General features: G+C 51.5%; 1 protein-coding gene across 4 annotated transcripts in view; it reads right to left on the bottom strand.

Annotated features, from left to right (window-relative positions):
- ABCB9 (ATP binding cassette subfamily B member 9) overlaps positions 1-20640 on the bottom strand; it is a 30162-nt gene that overhangs the window by 8360 nt on the left and 1162 nt on the right. For 2 of the 4 annotated variants that reach the window (XM_072802280.1, XM_072802279.1), the window contains exons 2-9: positions 15061-15745; positions 10181-10295; positions 9471-9601; positions 8347-8552; positions 5756-5953; positions 4338-4466; positions 1675-1863; positions 1016-1189 (exon numbers count right to left, since the gene is read on the bottom strand). In XM_072802280.1, the coding sequence (XP_072658381.1) occupies positions 1016-1189; positions 1675-1863; positions 4338-4466; positions 5756-5953; positions 8347-8552; positions 9471-9601; positions 10181-10295; positions 15061-15661 (1743 nt within the window). In that variant the 5' untranslated portion in view covers positions 15662-15745. The remainder of the gene's footprint in view (positions 1-1015; positions 1190-1674; positions 1864-4337; positions 4467-5755; positions 5954-8346; positions 8553-9470; positions 9602-10180; positions 10296-15060; positions 15746-20640) is intronic. The other 2 variants (XM_072802283.1, XM_072802281.1) reach the window with 2 other exon arrangements.

Below are 20640 nucleotides of genomic sequence, written 5' to 3'. Positions count from 1 at the left end.
CTGGGACCACTGCTCAGCCATCTACACCTGGTTATGTGCAGATGGGTGGGCAGATATCACAATGTGTGGCCTCTGCCACCATCTAGAAAATGGCTAGGAGTTCTGGAATCTCTCCTTAGGCTCTCCTATAATTTAATGTATGTTGATGATGAAAATGGTGCCTTCCTGATAGTTGGTTTTTCTTGTATTGTGTACAACCTGAACAACCATCCAGGGCATCCTTGTTTTTAGAGCTAGCACAGGATCAGGTGTTGAGGATCCCTTTCTAAAATAATTACCAAAAACCATATGGTCATGAATAGCCTCCTTTAAGTATTAGAAATGACTTAAATGTGGAGCAACTGGAACTCACATCCACTGCTAGTGGGAATGTAAAGTTGTGTGACCACTCTAGTGACAATAGCTACTAAATGTAAAGTGGATACTATGTATCCACTCTGGGAGAACATACATACCTGTGTACACCAGAAAACATGGACAAAATTGTCTATGTCAGTATTATTGGTAACAGTAAAAACAGGAAACAATCCAAGCATCCATGAGGAGCAGAATGCACACATAGATTGTGACATGTTTACACAGGAGATTATCATCCAGCAACGAAAATGAATGAACTACAACCAGAGCCTCAAGCTGGATGTCTCACAAATAAGGCTGAGTGGAAGAAGCAAGACACAGATGAATGCATGCATGCTCTACGATTCCAGCCAGGTGAAGTTCAAAAGTAGGCAAAACACAGCTCTGCTGTTTGGGGAGACATAAGGCGATGGTAAAACCAAAGAAAAGGAGAAGATCATAAAAGTCAGGGAGATGTGGCTCCTGGAGGGAAGAGAAGGGACACATGGGGTGGAGGAGTGCTGGAACGTTCTGTGTCTTGACCTGGGAGCTGGTGCACTGGTGAAACCCTCTGAGCCATACATCTACCTATATCACTTCTCGGTACTTGTGTTACAGCTCACAGGGGTGAAGGTCAGACAAAGAAAGTGCACGGGATAACACAGGTCCATTTCCGTACCACTCGGTGCAGGTACTTGTGGTCATAGGCACTGATGGGCTTCCCATCCAGCAGCACGCAGCCCCCCTCCAGGGGGTAGAAGTTCTCCAGGATGTTGACGCAGGAACTCTTCCCACTGCCTGAGGGCCCCACGAGCGCGGTCACCTTTCCTGGGGACAGGCTGAAGGAGACATTCTGCAAGGAACACGTGGATACCGTGTGGGGCCACTGGCTCAGATGCTTTGGCCTCGGACACAGGTGGGCACCATTCCCAGCTCCCCCGTGCTCTTTGCCATGGTTGGGCACTGCCAGCCCTCAAAATGCTCTCCTTTCTAGGATTTGGCAGCAGCTTGATGCTCATTTCCACTGCCTGGGTGCCTCTTCCCCTTGCTCAGGACCCAGCTCAAATGTCCGCTCCTCTGAGAAGCCCTCCCTGACTGTTAACACCATCCCTGTAAACTACCTCTATCACACCACCCTGATTTACTGCCTTCCTAGCACTTTATCTGGAATACTCTGTTAATGGTCTGCCTTCCCTGACTACAGCCCAAACTCCACGAGGACAAGGACTCCACCTTACGTAATCCTGGCTACACTGCAAGGCCTGGTGTGTAGGAGCTGCACGCAAGATGGGATGAGGGAAGGGAGGATAGGGCAGGCCTCAGGCACCCCTCTCTCACCTGCAGGACTTGGGTGTGGGGCCGAGTGCGGTAGGTGAAGGTCACGTTCTCAAAGTCCACCCGGCCCTCCAGGCGCTCAGGGGCCAAGTTCCCATCATGCACCATGGTTGGCTGCCGGTCAATGAACTCGAACACCTTTTCGGCGGCCCCCACTCCCTGCATCAGGCCGCTATAGACGGAGCCCACGGACTGCGGGGGGAGGAAACGCATTCCTGTCTCACTGATACCCCAATGTTGGGACACCCCCCCATGGGGCCAGAGAGATGAAGGCAGGCCAGAGAGAGCAGGGACACAACAGCTGCTCTGGGGGGTGGCCAGAGGACACTGCCAGGGTACCCCACCAGTGCAGCAGATAATGACAACACTGACAAAACAAAAGCAGCAAGAGGTGCCTGGGTGGCTCAGTTGGTTAAGCGTCTGCCTTTGGCACAGGTCATGGTCTCAGGGTCCTGGGATCGAGCCCCACGTCAGGAATCTCTGTTCAGTAGGGAGTCTGCTTCTGCCTCTGCCTCTGCCCACCCCCTGCTGGTGCTTTCTCTCCTTCTCAAATAAATAAGTAAAATCTTTAAATTAAAAAAAATGAGAGCAGAAATAAATAATACTGAGCTGTTAGAACACATTAGGAGCCAGTGCCTTGTGGCCATTACAGCTAAACCTCACCCCATCCTGCAGGGTGGATGTTATCACCTCCCAGAAGAGGAAACGGAAGGGTAGGGAAGTTACATGAACCAGCCAGAATATGGCAGAACAGGACATCCGAACAGAATTACTCTCTTGGCTGCCACAGCAATTTTTAAATTTCGGTTTTATTTATTTATTTTTAAATTTATTTTTATTTATTTATGATAGACATAGAGAGAGAGAGAGAGAGGCAGAGACACAGGCAGAGGAGAGGGAGAAGCAGGCTCCATGCCGGGAGCCCGACGCGGGACTCGATCCTGGGACTCCAGGATTGCGCCCTGGGCCAAAGGCAGGCGCAAAACCATTGAGCCACCCAGGGATCCCCTAAATTTTGGTTTTAAAAACTGCTCTTAAAAAAAAAAAAAAAAAAAAAAAAAAAACCTGCTCTTAATTCATGCAATCCATACTCCTTGGGTAAGAACGTACACGACATAAAACATGAGTGATACCAGCAGCTCATTTAATGAGCCCTTTGTGTATGTGTAGGTCCTAGCATTATCTTGTCTTTTGCTGATGAGGAAACTGAGGCATAGAGAATTCAAGTCACTCCCCCCAGGTCACACAGCTGGGAAGTGGCAAAGCCAGGACTTGAACCCAGGTATGGCCAGCTCCTGAGTTCAGGCCCTTGATCAGTACTGTGATCAAGGGGCCTGACTGGGGAATCCAGCACAGCTAGGACCTGCATCACTAATATCAAGATATTATCACTGGTGTTAAGATATGAGCGCCACGGAGACGGTGCCCCTCCTGCCTCCTCCACGAGGAGGCCCTAGGTATCCACATACTATAGTTTCCCAGTCCTTCCTCTGTGCGTTTACAAACACATGCACATATTTGATAAATAATTGTGAGATTGGGACTCCTGGGTGATTCAGCAGTTGAGTGTCTGCCTTTGGCTCAGGGCGTGATCCTGGGGTCTGGGATTGAGTCCCACATCGGGCTCCCTGCATGGAGCCTGCTTCTCCCTCTGCCTATGGTCTCTGCCTCTCTCTGTGTCTTTCATGAATAAGTAGAATCTTAAAAAAAAAATTTTTTTTAAATAAAAATAAAAACCATGACCCTGGCCTCAGACTCTTTCTACTGCTTCACGGCACGTCTCAGGGTCCCCTGCACACCAGTATGTACAGATCTACCTCCTATCTATAGCTGTTGCCTCGTTTCTATAGCACAAACGTACTGCTTCTGGAACATGGATGTGCCATATCGGCCCAATCCCTGACCGGTGGGCAGCGGAGGATGCTTTGACTTTTCAATAGCAGAAACAATGCTTCGCTGGGTGTCCACACACCTCTGCCCACCAGTGTGGGCATGTCTGCAGCCCAGGGTTCCTAGAGGCAGAACTGCTACATCAGATGACAGGCAGGTGTGACTCTAGCCAATGCGAAGTGCCATCCACAGCCGATGCTAACACCCTCTTCTCATGCACGTCCTCAGCTTTATCACTGGAGGACAGAGGCCCAAATTCGGTGCCAGGGACTTAACGCCCCCACTCCAAGCATCCTCAAACAGCAACTAGGGGAGGCTTGGGCATGTGGACACCCCAGCTCCCTGTCTCAGGGTCTGCTCCTGGGGAAATCCAAATTGAGGCAATCTAAAACAAGCCCTGTTTCTTCTTTAAAGTGTGTTAAAGTCAGACCCATCTGGCTTTGAGCCCGGTTCCCCCCCAAACATGATGGGCCAGTCCCTTAAACTCTCTGAGCCTCAGTTGCTTTTTCTGAGAAATGGGAGGCAGGACAGTACTGAGACCCCTCACGGTCTTCTTAGAAGCATTTCCTGAAAACGTCCTTGTCCCTGCCAGTTTGCTCAGTAAACAGAGCTATAGCAGCTACTCAATAATATTACTGTTATTGTTGGTATGATGTTCTCTCCTCACCTACTTAGAAATACCCCATCCATCAGACCCTGGTGCATCTCCTACCTCTTAGACCCGCTTTCCCAACCCTCCAGTTCCCCAGGACCCCCTCCCCCAGCCAGCCCCTCACCTCCATACAGTCTCCCAGGACAAATTCGTAGATAATGAAGGAGATGAGGTTGCCGCTGGTCATCTGCCCCGAGATGACGAGGTGGCCCCCGTAGTAGAGGATACTGACCTGGACTACCAGCAGCGTGAGCTGGGGGCAGAGGGAAGGGGGGACCTGGGTCACGGGGGAGGCCTTGGCTCAGACCTGGCCCTGCCCCCATGCCCTGCCCCCTAGGCTGCAGGGGCAGGTGAGAGCGGGTGGACTGTGCTCTCCCAGCCACAGACAGACTCCAGCCAGGCAGGGATGTCCTCCCAGATGCTGTCATTCATGCCTGCCCGCTTCCCGGCCCTGGACTTGGTCCCCACAGAGGCCCCCAGCTGGAGGCAGCCAGGGACCTGGCAGAGAACAAGGCTTTCTTTGTAAGGCCCTGGCACACACACACACACACACCCAAGTGCCTCAGCCAGGCCAGGCAGGAGCTATTAGTTTTCCTCCTCACTGGAAAGAGCATGGCTCAGGGAGTTTGTCCACTGGCTGAGGTCACACTGCAAGCCAGGCAAAGCAGGATGATGGGGTCTGTTTCCTATCCCCACTAGGTCCCGTGAAGGAGGGGCTATGTCCAGGGGAGCCCTGCCTCCCACTGCCTCTAGCACCTGGGAGGTGGGAGAGGAGTGGAATCTGAGTACCCATGGCAACCCATTTGGGCTCCATATTTGCCTCTCCCCACTCTGAGCCCCTGGTTGGGTGAGACCGAGATTGATGGATAGTTAGACCACAGTACCTTTGTGCAAGGGACAAAAGGCACCCATGCAGGGGTCAGATTGCTGAGAGGCTTGGCTAGCAGAGCTGGATTTCAGGACCCTTCTCCTGGCTGAGTACTTTTGAGGGGTGGCCTGCCCTGTCCCCTGGTTGATGATCACTCCTTTTTCCCCCGGAACTCTAAACCCTTCTCATACCTACCCCAGCTACCCCCCAAAATGCCTACTTCCCAGATGTGGCCAACAGACTGCAACAGGCTCCAAGTGCTCCCCGTTCTCCAGGGAGGTGCTATGACTCATCCCCAGGGAGTGAGTGACCCAGACACTCTAATGGGGTATGTGTGGTTGTGACGTCGGACCTGCCAGACAGTGCAGCCTAGGTTGGGTCCTGCTGGCTTCGAGGTGACTCCCTTCTGGGCCAAGGATGTTTCCCCACTTGAGATGTTTCCCCTGCCACCCCACACCCAGGTGAGAGGGAAGAGGAGGTGCCCCATGAGGACATTCACTGAGAGGGTGCATTCTTTTCCAGAAAGATTTACCTGTGGACAGGCAGAGTGAAGTCAAGTGCAGCCAGCCTGACACCAACATACGGGGACCCAGGCTCACGCCCTGTTCAAGGGATCCCCCATCTATGTGTCCCGCCCCCCAACAGTCAGACTTGCCCAGGCCAGGGGCACATACCCCGCTGCCCCAGACGTAGTACGTGTAGGCTGCAGCCTCCTTCCTGTTCAGCTTGTACACCTGCTGCAGCTTCCGAGAGTACACCTCTGCCTCCTCTTCCTCATTGGCAAAGCTCCGCACTGTCTTCATGGCACTGATGGTCTCCTCGGCTGTGCTGCTGGCCCTTGCCAGGGCATTTTGGACCTCTTTGGAGAGCCTCTGTGGACAGAAGTGGGGACAAGAAGGAGACCCCAAAACAGGCAGTCTCATCATGTTTTATTTATTTATTTATTTATTCGTGAGAGACACACACACACACACACAGAGAGAGAGAGAGGCAGAGACACAGGAGGAGGGAGAAGTAGGCTCCATGCAGGGAGTCTGATGTGGGACTCGATCCTGAGACTCCAGGATCACACCCTGGGCCAAAGGGAGGCGTTAAACCACTGAGCCACCCTGGGATCCCCCCAGTCTCACCATCTAACAGCCCTTCGGCCTCTCCAGGTTTTTCTACCTTCAATTAGTACCAGCTCTCTGCACAGAGTTCCAAGGACAAAAGGATGAGACCAAGCTCCCCATTCTTCCCCATCGCCTTCTAGCCCTATCTGACAGATTCAGAAAATAGACTCTAGCTGGGTTCTTGGGGTGAGCTCCTAAGGTTCCAGCTCCTGAGGGATGGGGGTGCTGATCACTAAGTCTTTTCTAGTACTTAAAGGTTATTCATAACCAGACAGTTTTTGGTAATCCTCTCAGAAAAGGAACCTTAACACTTGATTCTATGCTAGAATAAGACAGGAATGCCCTGGGTGGTTGTTTAGGTTGTACACTATACAAGAAACACCAACTATTTAGGGTGTGCCATTTACATTATCAATATACTATAAATTATGGTAGGGTCTGAGGATTGGCACATAAATTCCAGAACTCCTAGCCAAATTCTAGATGGTGGTGGGGGGCTGTGAAATCTGGCTGCACACTATGTGTGTATGACCAGGTATAGATGGCCAAGAAATAGTCCCAAGTGTTGGAGCACCAGGCTGCTATCCACCAGAGTTCTAGAAGCAGCCCCTGGTCAGAGCTGTTCAGGCCTTGTGAGAGTTAACATGCTCAGATTCTCAAACCATTGAGGAAAGCTACCAGAGAGGCCAGGCCAGGATCATGCCTGGGCCTGTCCCATGACCCTTTGAGTCTTGCTGAGGCCATCGGAAGCATGTGGTGTGTTCTGGCATCTTGGGTGGAGCCATGCCATATCCTGAGTCATGTCTGGCCATGGGCAATGTGTGTGTGGCTTGTGGTGATGACTTGGTGGCTGTATTCAACACAGTCAGGTACCAGCAAGAGAGCTAAAGAGAGCTTCCTAGAGGCCTCGCCCAATTGACCTTGAAGGTGGGACCTGAGGGGTAAGGGGCTGATAGGGGGAAGCTCCAGGGTTTCCTGCCCTGTCCCAGAGGCTGGCCAGAAAGCAGGAAGGGCAGAGTGGGGAGTAGATTGAAGGAAATGGCTCTAACCCATATATTTGCTCTTTCTACTCAGGGAAGAAACAGAGGCCCATGACCCAGAATCATGGGGGAGAGGACCCTCCTGGGCGCTAGGCTCTGCCAGAAGGAGCCACAGTGGTTGTGGGGAATGGATGCATTTTGGGGCTGGCCTCAGGCCACGGGCACCAAAGGTTCTAACTGAGCTGGTCACTCTGCTCAGGAGGACCCCTGTCCCCTCAGGTCTGGTCCCTGGGGAAGAAGCCTCCCGCACCTGTCTAAACACAGCCTCGGGCCCTGACAGCTCAGGAACACCCACCAAGGTGGGGAGCAGGAGGAGGGTGAGCAGGGGTCTAGCTCATCCGGCCAACCCTCCTGACAGAGGCAGTGCCAGGGAACAGCCAGTGAGGCCTGCAGCCTTCCCAGAGCTGCATCGTGGGTGAGGGCCTGGCTCATGGGGCCTGAGCCGCCCCCACATAAACATACACTCCACAGAAAGAGAGCACACTTGGCACTCAGTGTAAACCAGAGTTCTTGCAAAGGCCTCAACCTGACTCTCCTTTCCTTCCTGCCCTCATTTCCTGCCCTGTCCCCTCACTCACACTCTAGCACCACTGGCCTCCCTGCAGCTCTTCAGATATACCTGGCGCCTTTCCACCTCAGGGCCTTGGCACTGGCTCTGCCCTCCGCTGGGAAGGTGCTTCCCGGAGATGTCTCTCTTTCCTCACACGTCACCTTCTCAGAAAGACCGATTTAAAGTGGCAGCCACCTGCCATGCTCCCCATCTCTCTCTCTCTCTCACTCCTTTTTTCTCGTTAGCACTCACCATCTCATCATATTACATACTGTTGTTATTATTACTGTTATTTATTGTCTGCCTTTTCCACTAGAGGATAAGCCCCTTGAGGGCAGAAGCTTCTCTGTGTCCCTGATGGATCCTGGTACTTGGGAATAGGAGGAGCTTAATGACGATCCCCAGAATGACTGAAGCCATGGGTGAATGAACATGGACACAGCCACAGGATGAGTCCTTTACTGCTCCCCCACCTCTGGGTGGCGCCCCCAGACCCTCCTGAGGCTCTTCCCTCCCTCAGAGGCCTTGCACGCAGACCCCAGCAGGGACAAGGTGGGGCCTACCTTGTAGTACTTGCCGTAGATGTCAGACACCATCATGATGATGGGGAAGCCCATGAACGTGACCAAGGAGAGCTGCCACGAGAGGCTGAACATGAAGACCACCACGCCTGTGACCTTGACCGTGTTCCGTAGGAAGATGTTGATGTTCTGGGAAACCAAGTCGCTGACCATGGTGGTGTCCGAGGTGAGGCGGGAGATGAGGTCCCCTGGAACACAGGCAGCTCAGTTCCCAGTGTGACAACGGGGCCATGCTTGGTGGCGGGGGGGGGGGGGGGCACCAAGGTGCTTCCAAGATAGGCACCAGGGGGTGTGGGTCTTCCTGGCCTTCCAGGTGGGGAGTGGAGGGGAGGGAAGAAGACATCCCTCCAGGGCTGCTCTGAGCCCAGCCCTCCTTACTAGCATCTCGTGACACCACATTCCACAGTCCAGGAGAGGCAGCAGAGGTTCAGAAAGGGAAGCTTCAGGTAGCACCCCACGGTCTGTCCCTGATGGAGCCAGAACCAAACCCATATCTCCTCCCTGTCACTGGCATAGGGAATAAATCCTCTCTTACCCATGGAGAGAAACAATCATCTGGGTTGGGGGTGGAGAAACTTTCAGCTCTCGCTGGGCTAAGAGCTTCCCAACTCCCCCTACTAGCTCCTACAGCTGTTCCCATTTTAGAGATGAGAAAACAGAGGCTCAGAGAGGTTAGGTCAGGGAATGGTGGAATTAGGGCTGAGACGTGGGCCAGCTGGTCTCAGAATCTGGGATCTTGGCCGGACACTGTACTGCTCTCCCTGTTCTGCCCTGTACCCTGCCCCTCACCCTTCGCCAGAGCTGAGCCTCTCGGGCCACAGGCTTGGCTAGTCCTGGCCCTGTGGTTTCCAGAGAACAGCAGAAAGCAAGGCCTTGGCTCCTGCATAGATCTCGGGTGGCCTGGCCATGGTCCTCCTGCAGTGGCTACAGCCCATACCCAAACCTCAGCCAGCAGGCCAGCTTCCCGGCCTCAGGCAGGGCCTCCTGGGCTGCTTCTATCCTGAACAGGAGAGCAGGAAAAGCCAGCCATCTAATCCCTCAATGTGAGAAAAGCCCACCCTGGCTTGGCCCCCTTGGAAGTTACCCCAGACCGCAGGAGGACCAACCTGTGCGATTCTCATCAAAGAAGCTCATCTCCTGGGACACCAGTGAGCGGAAGAGACGGTTTCGAAGGCGAATGTTCAGTCTGGCAAATATGAGGGTAAAAATGCCACCCCGAATACCTGCGGCAAATGAGCTAATTGCAGATAAGAGATGTTATATATAGCACGACGTCCTTGCGACAACCAACAGTCATAACCCGGCTGCCCCCTCCCGCTGCTGGCAGGCGTGGGCCACTTGCAGGGCAGAGACAGGGAGGGACCTGACCTTGAGCCCCTTTCTAGAGCTGGCACCACCACACAGTCTCCCTTGTTCCCTAGTAAGTCCCCAAGATGAGGGCAAAGAGGACTGTGTTTACTGGGGACTAGGGGTCTGATTTTGCCAGCCGGACCCCTCTTCCTTCCAGAACAGCACAGACAAGTCTGTCCCTTGTTTTCTACTTGGAGAGTAGCCAGGCAGGGTGAACGGGGTACCCTCGAGGACCAAAGCCAATTTTAGGGGCAAGAGGGTATGGCTTGAGGGGATTGTTCTAATCAAGTGGATACGGGTTCTAAGCCAGTTTGGTTGCTGGTTACCACGATGACCAGCTGAGTGACAGGCTTACCTGGGGCATTTCTTGGGCAACCCTGACCTATTTTCCCTTAGGAGCTGGCCTCTGACCTCCCTCCCCTGCTGCGGGCCTGGAGGGGCAGGGCGTGGGGTGTGAGCAGGCTACCTGCCGATAGCCAGCAGACACATGACAATGACCGCCGTGCTGAACTGCTCCATGCTCTTCTGGATGACGATGCCATCAATGGCCCGGCCGGTGTAGTAGGGAAGGAAGGTCTCTCCTGCCAGGGGACACGGTGGGCTCAGGGGGCATCTGCAGCAGGGGGGCCCATACCCTTCCTCACAAGCCTCTGGAAGCCTGCACACCACCTGCTCTGCTTACTCCACCGAAGGGGTTTTCTCTCCTGGCAAACTCTTGCTTCTCACCATGGCAGGAGGCAGGGTGGGGCCCCATACTGCTTAATGCCCCCCTCTTTTCAGAGAACAGGAACACAGGAAACAGGGTCATTCAATCTATACAGACTGGCTCACAACAATCTCACAGACTGTTAACAACGCTACCAGGCCTGAGCATACAGCCGTGAGACTCCTGTGCGCTGTTTCATTCCCTCTGCAGGACTCTGCAGCTGGTCCCATTATTACTCCATTTTATAGATGAAGACAGCGAAGCTGAAAGATGAGGCGATGCTTACTGGGCCACATGGCCAAAGTTCACTTCCTTCTGACTGGTGAAGGGCTCAGAATCCAAATTCTAGAACCTCAGAATATGTGGATATTCTGGTTCCAAGCAATGCTGGAAGTTGCTACCCAGCCCCTCTTGGTGGAGTGCCTTACAGTTTGCCATATTATTTCGTACCCATTTTTCCTACCTTATCTTCAGGACAATGCAGGCTGGGTGGGGTAGGAAGAGGGGGCGAGTAGGACATCATCCCCATTTCAGAAGTGAACGGAGACTCCGAGGCTGAATAATTTGCCTGAGGTCACACAGCGCAGGGTGGTAAAAGGAAGGGCCAGGACTCAAACCCAAACTGGCCTCCCATTTGGGGGCTCTTTCCTATCCCTTCCCTCCCAATAATCCAGAAGGCTTGCTCTCATCTTGTGGGAATGAGGGACATGGATCTGAAGGTGGTCAGACCAGGCCGTGTCCTCACGGTCACCACAGTTCTTTCCGTGGGCACAGCCTGGCATACAGTAGGCACTCAGTAAGGGTCAGTGAATGAATCCTGGGCAGGTCTTGCCTGCCCCTCCCTGGCCAGCTGTGCGTGACCGGCTCTGCCTTCTGTGGGCTTCTGCTGCCCTCTGCTGGTCTTGGTGCAGGGACCACAGGGTGGGAATGTAGAAGCCTCGGTCCCCTCAGTCCTCCGCTAGGTGGCGTCTTTCACCTCCACTGTGGAGTCCACCGGAGCTAAAATTCAGCCTCAGTTTACCCGAGGAAGAAAAGGCGAGCTCCAACACCCATGATAATATTATGCACAACAGACACTTAACGGAGCCCTTGGGTAATGGGAACTGCACTGAGCACGTGCGCAAACCCTTGCTGAATCTGCACAAGAATCACAGGAAACTCCAATCCATTGGCATATTCTGTGGCTTCACCTTCAAAATACAGTTGACCTTTGAACGACATGGGTTTGAATTGCGCAGGTCCGCTTACACGCGGGTTTTTTCCATAAATACGGTACAGGACTGTCAATGTATTTTCCCTATGATTTTTCTTAGTAACGTCTTTCCTGTAGCTTCCTTTATTGTAAGAATAGGGTATATAATACATAGAACATATAAAATACATGCTAATCTCCTGGTTTATGTGATCAGTAAGGCTTCTGATCAACGGTAGGCTGCTAGTAGTTAAGCCCTGGGGGAGTCAAGTTAGATGTGAGGGTTTCAACCACTCCGCGCATTGTTCAAGAGTCAACAGTATCTCCAGAATCCAACAGAAACCAGTCTATTTTCCACTCAACACACAGCAGGGCCCCATGAAATCCAAGTCAGACCTTGTCACTCCTTAGGCATCCATCTCATTCAGGGTAAAAGCCAAAGCCTTCAGAGTGGCCGATGGTGCACTACATGATCAGGCACCTGCTACTGCCTCTGACTTCATCTTCTACTCTCTTTCTGCTTCTTCCACTCCCTCCACACACATCCCTCCAGATACACTGGCGTCTTTGCTATCCCCCTACCCCTTTTTTAAGATTTTATTTATTTATTCATGAGAGACACACACAGAGAGGCAGAGACACAGGCAGAGGGAGAAGCAGGCTCCTCACAGGGAGCCCGATGTGGGACTAGATCCCTGGACCGGGATCACACCCTGAGCTGAAGGCAGATGTTCAACTGTTGAGCCACCCAAGCATCCCCTCTTTGTTATTCCTTTCACAAGTAGGCACCTTTCTGCCTCAGGACCTTTGCACAGACTGTTCCCTCTGCCTAGAGCATTGTTAACCTGGGTATCTGCTCCCTCATCTCTTCCAAGACTCAAATGCCCTCCAACAATCCCATAGGTGTGGTATTATCATCCTTCCCATTTTAAAGATGAGAAAACCAAGGCTCAGGTTAAGTCACTTGCTCAAGGTTTTCTACTGGGGTTGCTGTGAAATCCATATCAAAGAATTTCAATTAAAAAAAAAAAAGAATTTTGGGATCCCTGGGTGGCGCAGCGGTTTAGCACCTGCCTTTGGCCCAGGGCGCGATCCTGGGGACCCGGGATCGAATCCCACGTCGGGCTCCCGGTGCATGGAGCCTGCTTCTCCCTCTGCCTATGTCTCTGCCTCTCTCTCTCTCTATCATAAATAAATAAAAATTAAAAAAAAAAAGAATTTCAATTTAATAGGAGATGTTCATGGGCAGCCTGGGTGGCTCAGCAGTTTAGCGCTGCCTTCAGCCCAGGGTGTGATCCTGGAGACCCGGGATCAAGTCCCACATCGGGAGAGCCTGCTTCTCCCTCTGCCTGGGTCTCTGCCTCTCTTTCTCTGCCTGTGTCTCTCATGAATAAATAAATAAATTCTTAAAAAAAAAAAAAAGAGATGCTCTGCACTAAAACTAACCTTTTGTCACAATGGGCAGTTTTTCTTTTAGATTAGGAGGTTTCAGAAAAAGCTGGCCCCACCTGGGTGCTTGTTGTTGGAGAATAATTATCCATAGTCACAGTCCCTAACCTGTGTGGAGCAGCATGCTACAGCTTACCCAACTCTCACAAGAGCCCAACAAAACCCCACTTTTGGGATGAGAAACGGAGGTGTGGCCAGGTTCACTAACCTTGCTTCAAGTTATCAGTGTAGTTGGGGGCCTGATCTCAAGTCCAAGCCCTTAACCTCGCTGCAATCCTACAGGCTGGCAAACTCTGCCAGGCTGTATTTTAGGACATCTTTATTCCCCGAGCTCACAGCAGCTGACAACAAGGCCCCAGCAGGAGGGGGGAAATGAGGTCATGGGTGACATCTGCCCACATAGACAGGATGGTCATGTGTTCCTTCATTCAGTCAGCATGCCTCTGTGCCAGGTTTTGGTGGGGGGACTCCAAGGGCCTCAAAGCCTGGTAGTAGAGGGAGGACAGTAGGCACATGACTTTCACATCACCAGTGCTACAACCAAGGTGCAGATAAAAGGTCACAATCAATAGACTCCAAGAAGGCTTCTCGGAGGAGGAGACAATCTGGACCTTGAAACATGAGTGGGAGAAACTATCTTGTTAAATGAAAAGGGGTCATTCCAATACCCACAGTCACTACAATTTATTGGGAACTTACTATGTGCCAGGACCTGTCTGCAGTGTCTTATTCATATTAACTTATTGAACCTCATAAGCCCCTATTGTGTTGGGTACTTTTATGATGCCCATTTTATAGATGAGGAGACTGAGACCTAGCAAGATTAAGTAACTTGCATAAAACCACACAGCGGTTGAGGGGTTGGGGCTGAGAGGGCAGAGGGGCAGCTCTGGGGCTTGCCTGTCCTCTCTGAGAACATTCTGGCTTTGGGGCTGCTCCCAGATGCTGTCTGTTAAATATATAACAACTCAAAAAGGCTGACATTCCTGAGCAATTGCTGTATCGTACCAAGCTCTGTACCTGTCCTTCTATATGTTTTTTTCAAGCTTTCCAATGTCATGAAACATGGATGATGCTAACAATCCCCATTTCACAGAAGCAAGACTCTGAAAGGTCCAATCACTTGCCCACAGGCACACAGCCAGGTAAGGAAGAGACTACAATGTATGTCCAGAACTTGTTGCCCCTCAAACCCATGGCATTTTGACCTTGAGATGTCACCTTCCCACCTGCCTTGTCCAAGCAAGTGCTCTCACACTGTTTGGGCCAGAGCCATAGTAACAAATACATTTTACATGACAAACCAGGACACACGTACATAGAGAGGCACATGTAACTAAGATAAAAGTTTCACCAAACAGTACTTACTCTTACTACAGACTACATAGTCTGACAATCTCTTGTATATTCTGCTTTGTTACAAAAAATGCTTTGACCCAGTGATGCCACTTCCAGGAATTTATCCTACAATTATACCCACATTTATATGTGTATGGACAACATTATTTTACTGCAAGAGAAAGGACTCAAAATGACTCAAGGGGCCAATAAAAGGAGACCAACTAAATAATCTTTGATATGGCCTTATAGTGGACTATTATACAGCCAAATAAAAGAATGAGGCAGTGATTGGAAATTTCTAAAATATATTGTTAAGTGGAAAAAAACAGACACAAAATACCATGTGAGAAGTAGTGAGATTAACAGGTTTGTTTTCACCTGTAGCTTCCACTGGAAACACTGGAAGAATATACAAGGAATGAATAAAAGTCATCTTCCACCCACGTGGAAGCTTCCCGAACACTTTTCTGCAGTTAGCCGTAGGCAGGGAGATCAGGGTGGTCAGAGGCAGAATTAGGGATGAAACTCTCAATATTTACCTTTTCACACCAATCTGATGTTTCAACCATGTGAATAAAACATTAAAGATCTGAGAGGAAGTAAGCGGTGGTTATGACCTCCTAAATCACTTTCCTGGGCCCCCTCGCTCCCCACTTACCCAGAGCCGCCACGATGAGGAAGAAGGAGGCCGCCACGAGGAAGGCCACATCAGGCTTGGTGTAGGACAGCAGCTTTTGGAGCGTAGCCCCAGATGCCTGCTCCCGTGGGGGCCGGTCCTCCCCAGGGAAGCCCTCCGCCTCAGCCTCTGTCCCCGGCTCCAGGGCCTTGGCGTCCGGCCGCACTGTGGACAGCAGCCACCAGAGCAGGAAGGATGCAGCAAGCGAGATGTACGTCCACACGAAGAGGGCCCAGAACCACGGGTCCCGGACCGGCTTGCGTACCTCGGAGAAGAGCAGCAGCTTCACCATGGTATAGATGCCCACGAAGAGGCATACGAGGGCAATGACTGTCCAGGAGGCCCGAAGCCGCCGAGGCCCCAGGGCGCTGTTCTTGGCCACACCAATGGTGGCTCCCAGCAGCAGGCAGCTGCGGTATAGGCAGGCTGCCCAGAGGTCCAGTACTGAGTCAAAGATGTTGAAATGACGGATGTCCTCCAGTAGGCTGCGATCCAGGTGGCTAAGGATGTAGATGGCTGTGGTCATGCCGACATCCGTGCTCATGAAGGCCAGGGTCATCACCACTGCCTTCCACAGCTGCATCCTGCTGGCTAGTGGTGGGCAGGTGCTGAGGAGTGGGCTCTAGCTCATGGGGGCAAGGCCATTGTCCATGGGATGAGGCCAGACCTATAGGGGCAACAGGGCAAGGAGTTCAAGTTTGTGACTCGTTAGCTGTGTGACTGTGAGCAAGTCACTTGAAACTCCGTGCCTCGGTCTCATCTGTAGGATGGCAATGATAAGGGTACTGAAGTCACAGGACTGTTGTGAAGATCCCATTCATTTAAGGAGTGTTTACGGAGTACCAATGTTTATTGGATGGGCCAGACTTTATTCTTTGTTTTGGGACTTAACAATGAATAAAACCAAAGATCCCTGATTTTGTGGAGATGATACACCCGTGTCAGAGACAGAGAGACATAATAAGTAAATGAAACAGTATGTTAAGAGATAAGGGCTGGGGGAGGAATGGGGTGCAGGGGATGGGAGGAGATAGGTAGGTAAGAGCAATTATAAATTGGGGGTCCAGGGAGACCTCACTGTAAAGATAACACTTGAACAAGATTGAAAAGAAATGGGGTGTCTGGGTGACTCAGTTGATTGAGCGTCTGCCTTCGACTCAGGTCATGATCTCAGGGTCCTGGGATTGAGCCTCACATCGGGCTCCCTGCTCAGTGGGGAGTTTGCTTCTCCCTCTCCCCCTGCTCATGCTTTTTCTCAAATAAATAAATAAAATCTTTAAAAAAGAAAAAAAAAGACTGAAAGGAGGTGAGGGAGTCCACCACGTGGATATCTGGGGGGAAAGCATCTGCTGGAGGAACAGATGATGCCACAGCCCTGAGGTAGGTAGGGTATGCTGATGTGCTTGAAGGAGGCAAGGACCCCACGGGGTCAGGGAGGGGGGGGGGATCTGTAGGATTTTTCAGATGAAATAGAGATAAGCAAGAGGGCAATAAATGGTCACTGCTTTTACTACTAGTATTAGCATAAGCTGTACTACAATACATGACTACTAATTCCTCTGAACCTGTTTCCTCATTTTTAAAACAGCATGAGTTTTAGTGCATGAACATCTGTTCTGGGCACAATGCCTGGCACATAATTGTTGATTGTTACCACTGTATACAGTGGGTGTTTAATAAATGTTTGCTTACTTCTCTCCTCCCTAAATCAGGCCTTCCATCTCCCCAAACTTTTACTTTCTCAAACCAAGATAGGGGGTGGCTGCAGGCCCTAGAGCAATCCAGGGACTTTTGCATCTGCCTGGAAGTTTCCAGAATATCTTCCTTCAGCCCAGGCTGCCCTTCACCCCCAGACTAAGGCCCTTTTGGCTTTCTGGAGCTTGATGTCCACTTTGTTCAAACCCTCCACATTGGGCCCTCTGGTACTGAGCCAGTGTCTGGGAGACCCCAGAAGCTGCAGGTATACCATAGGATGTGGGCCTGGTGGCAAGTTTGGAAGTGGGGTCTATCCAGGGCAGGATGGAGACTGGACTGTGGGTACACCTCTGAGTGCTACCTCTTTACTGAGTGCCATCCCTTTTCTTCCTGGGGTTTTTGTCTCCCCATCTGCAAAGTGGGCAAAGTTCTGGAGTCCCCAAGTGGAGAGGGGTGGCATGGAACACCAGGAGCAGTCACTCTGAGTAGTGACTGGGAAAGGGTCAGCTCTGGTGCCCAAAGGCTATTGGTTCATGTTCTGGAATGACAGAAACCCCACACATCCCATGAGGCAGTTGTTTCCACATTCCCATATATAGTTGGGGAAACTGAGGCACAGGGAGGCTAAAGCATGTGCCCCATATCACTCTGCCAACAAAGGCCCAAGTCAGGACTTGAACCAGTATGTGAAAGATCCCACCACCTAACTCTCAACCTCTGTACTGCATGCCTGGCACACATCAGGTGCCTAATAAGTATAAGCAAACAGTTATGTAACACAGCCCTTCCTGTGGGCCTGGCCTTTTTTTTTTTTTTTTTTTTTTTTAGATTTTATTGGGGGACGTCTGGATGGCTCAGTGGCTGAGCATCTGCCCTTAGTTAAGGGAGTAATCCTGGGGTCCTGGGATGGAGTCTCACATTGGGCTCCCTGTAGGGAGCCTGCTTGTTCCTGTGCCTATGTCTCTGCCTCTCTCTCTGGGTCTCTCATGAATAAATTTTATTCACCCAGGCATTCCATGGGCCTGGCCTTTTATATAATTAAAATTTTTTTTCTAAATAGCATTTTATTTATTTTATTTTATTATTTTTATTTTTTTATTTTATCATTTCATTTCATTTCATTTCATTTTATTTTATAAGTAGGCTCCATGCCCAGCATGGGGCTTGAACTGACGACCCTGAGATCAAGAGTTGCATGCACTACCGATAGAGCCAGCCAGGTGCCCCAGGCCTGGCCTTTTATATAGGCCTTGCACTTATATGTGTTTGCTTATTTAATCCTTGCAGCAACTTGTGAGATTTGTACTATCGTCATCCCCATTTAGCAGATGGAGAAATTGAATCCCAGAGAAGTTACAGACTTGTGCAAGATCATACAACTGGTGAGTAGCAGAGCTAGGATTTGAACCCAGAGCTTTCTGGCTCCAGAATCTGGGCTCTAAACTATTAAGCTAAAACACTTACCAATATATCAAGTCCTAGGGTACATGGGCAGCTCAGTGGTTGGGTGTCTGCCTTTGGCTCAGGTCATGATTCCGAGGTCCTGGGATCAAGTCCCACATCAGGTTCCCCACAGGGAGCCTGCTTCTCCCTCTGCTAGTGCTGATAAGGAGTGTTTGTCAAAGGAAAATAGAATCTGCATCAGAGGCAGAGTGGCTGGCATCCATGATGAGGGTAACAGTGACAGCAACAATACCAGTCACTGACCCTGACTGATGTAAACGTGTGTTTAGCACTGTTCTGAGTGATTTAAATGCATAAATTGGGATCCCTGGGTGATGCAGCGGTTTGGCACCTGCCTTTGGCCCAGGGCGCGATCCTGGAGACCCGGGATCGAATCCCACATCGGGCTTCCGGTGCATGGAGCCTGCTTCTCCCTCTGCCTGTGTCTCTGCCTCTCTCTCTCTCTCTCTGTGTGACTATCATAAATAAATAAAAATTTAAATGCATAAATCTTCACAAAAATCCTGTGAGGTAGGTTTTCTTATTATCCCCATTTTACAATCAAGAAAACTGAGGCACAGAGAGGTTAAGTGAACTGTCCCAGATCACACAGCTAGGAAGTGGCAGAGCTGGGATGTGAACCCAGGCTGTGAAGTTCCAAAGTCTGTGTTCTCAAATCCAAAGCACTAATGCCTCAAAGAAGCCTCTCCAGGGGTAGGCAAGACCCTCTAATGATGCTCCAGGTGGGCGGGTCTGAGATGCAGAAAGGACCCAGGGGCGTGACAGTCCCCAAACCTGGGCCCCGCCTAGAGCCCAGCACCTCCAGGTAGACTCAAGTCAGTGCCAGAGAAGGCTCTTTTGTCAGCAGCTGCCCCCTTCAAGGGAAGTCAGGGCCGAATGGACCAAGGGCAGGGGATAGAGCAGGGGTGGGGACGGGGGAAGCAGACACCACCTGCCCAGTCCCTTGTTCTACCCCAAGCCCAGCTGGGCTGCTAGCAAAGACTCCAATCTGCTGCAATGCAGAGGCCTCAGGAAGCCAGCGAGTAGGTGAGTCTGAGTCGGAGCCCAGGGAGGGATGCTCCTGGCCCGGTGCCGCACCAGGCCTCCTGGCCAAGCCACTGCCTGCTACCCAGGCCCTGCCAGCCACTTTGGGTGTTACTCACCTTTTGGTGGGCACAAGGAGTTCTTTGGCCCTGGAAGGGAGCTGGGGGTTCAGATGTGGGACAGGAGGCAGTTCTGAAAGAGACCAGCTGAGGGACTTGGCCCACACTTCCTGTCCCCACACCCCGTCACTGGGGGAGTTCCTTTCCAGCAAACACCCCTCCACTTGGGGTAATGTCAACCCCATTTGACAGCCACCAACATGGGGACCTCAGCTGTTTATCTTCACTGGAATAAGCAGAGTTTCACACTCCAGCACCACAGACTATCTGAACCACAGCATGCAGATGGAGAAATTGAGGCACAGAAAGGCAGTGAAGCCTGTCTGCAGTCACCCAGCAAGCTGAGGACAGAGCAGCTAGAGCACCAGGGTCCCATATTCCCAAGTGCTGAGTCCTTGTGCTCTAGTCTCTGATGGAGCAGAATCCAACTCAGCTCAGGTTACAGCCCTCAGTAGGGACAGGCGACTCTGTTATTTTTAAAGTTACTGAGCCGGAGGGTGACGGGGACAAGACCACCAGCCAAGACTGTGAGGAGGGGCTGCTTGGAGGCACATCCTTGCCTGCTCTCCCGCTGCCTGACCTGGAGGATGCGGCTGAGCTCAGGCAGGTGGAGCTGGAGGGCAAAGTGTGAGCGCATGGGTGACAAGAGTGGCCTGAGGGACAAGGACAAGGTGGTGGCCAGAGGCCAGAGCAGGCACTGCCCAAGATGTGACAGGCCCAGGAAGACAGGGGCAACTCATCTTGCTCCCAGATGCTAAAGAATGGCACAGAGTTAGCAAATGACCCTATCCCCACAGGAGGTCCTGCCAAAGGCTTTTAATCTCAGCAGAAATGGTGGTTGGGGCACCTCTGGCTGTCAGCTGCACAGAGGGAAAGTCTGCAACACCCAGGAGGTAACAAATGACAATTATTATTACAATCATAACAGCTACCATTTATGGAGTGCTACAAACCGCCACACAATGGGCCAAGTGCCCGGCACCTCCCATTCCAGTTCATCCTCGCCACTCTTGTGGGAGGTCCTCACCTAATCACCCCCACTTTGCAGATGGGCAAACGGAGGCCTGGGGAGGTTAAGCGGCATGCAGAGAAAAGGCAAAGGCAGGACTGAAATCTAACACTGGACCTTCTGGGTGGGACGTGTCCAGGCTACTTGGGAACCACGACAAAAGGGTCCTCAAGGATCTAGGTGGCCCAAGCAGCTTGGTTCACACCTCACTTGGTAAACTTTTCACCCCAAAGTTGTCATTGCCCAGCCACA

This window comes from Canis lupus, chromosome 27 (assembly GCF_048164855.1).
Source record: "Canis lupus baileyi chromosome 27, mCanLup2.hap1, whole genome shotgun sequence".
Classification (NCBI taxonomy): domain Eukaryota; kingdom Metazoa; phylum Chordata; class Mammalia; order Carnivora; family Canidae; genus Canis; species Canis lupus.
This window is presented reverse-complemented; position numbering and strand designations above follow the sequence as displayed.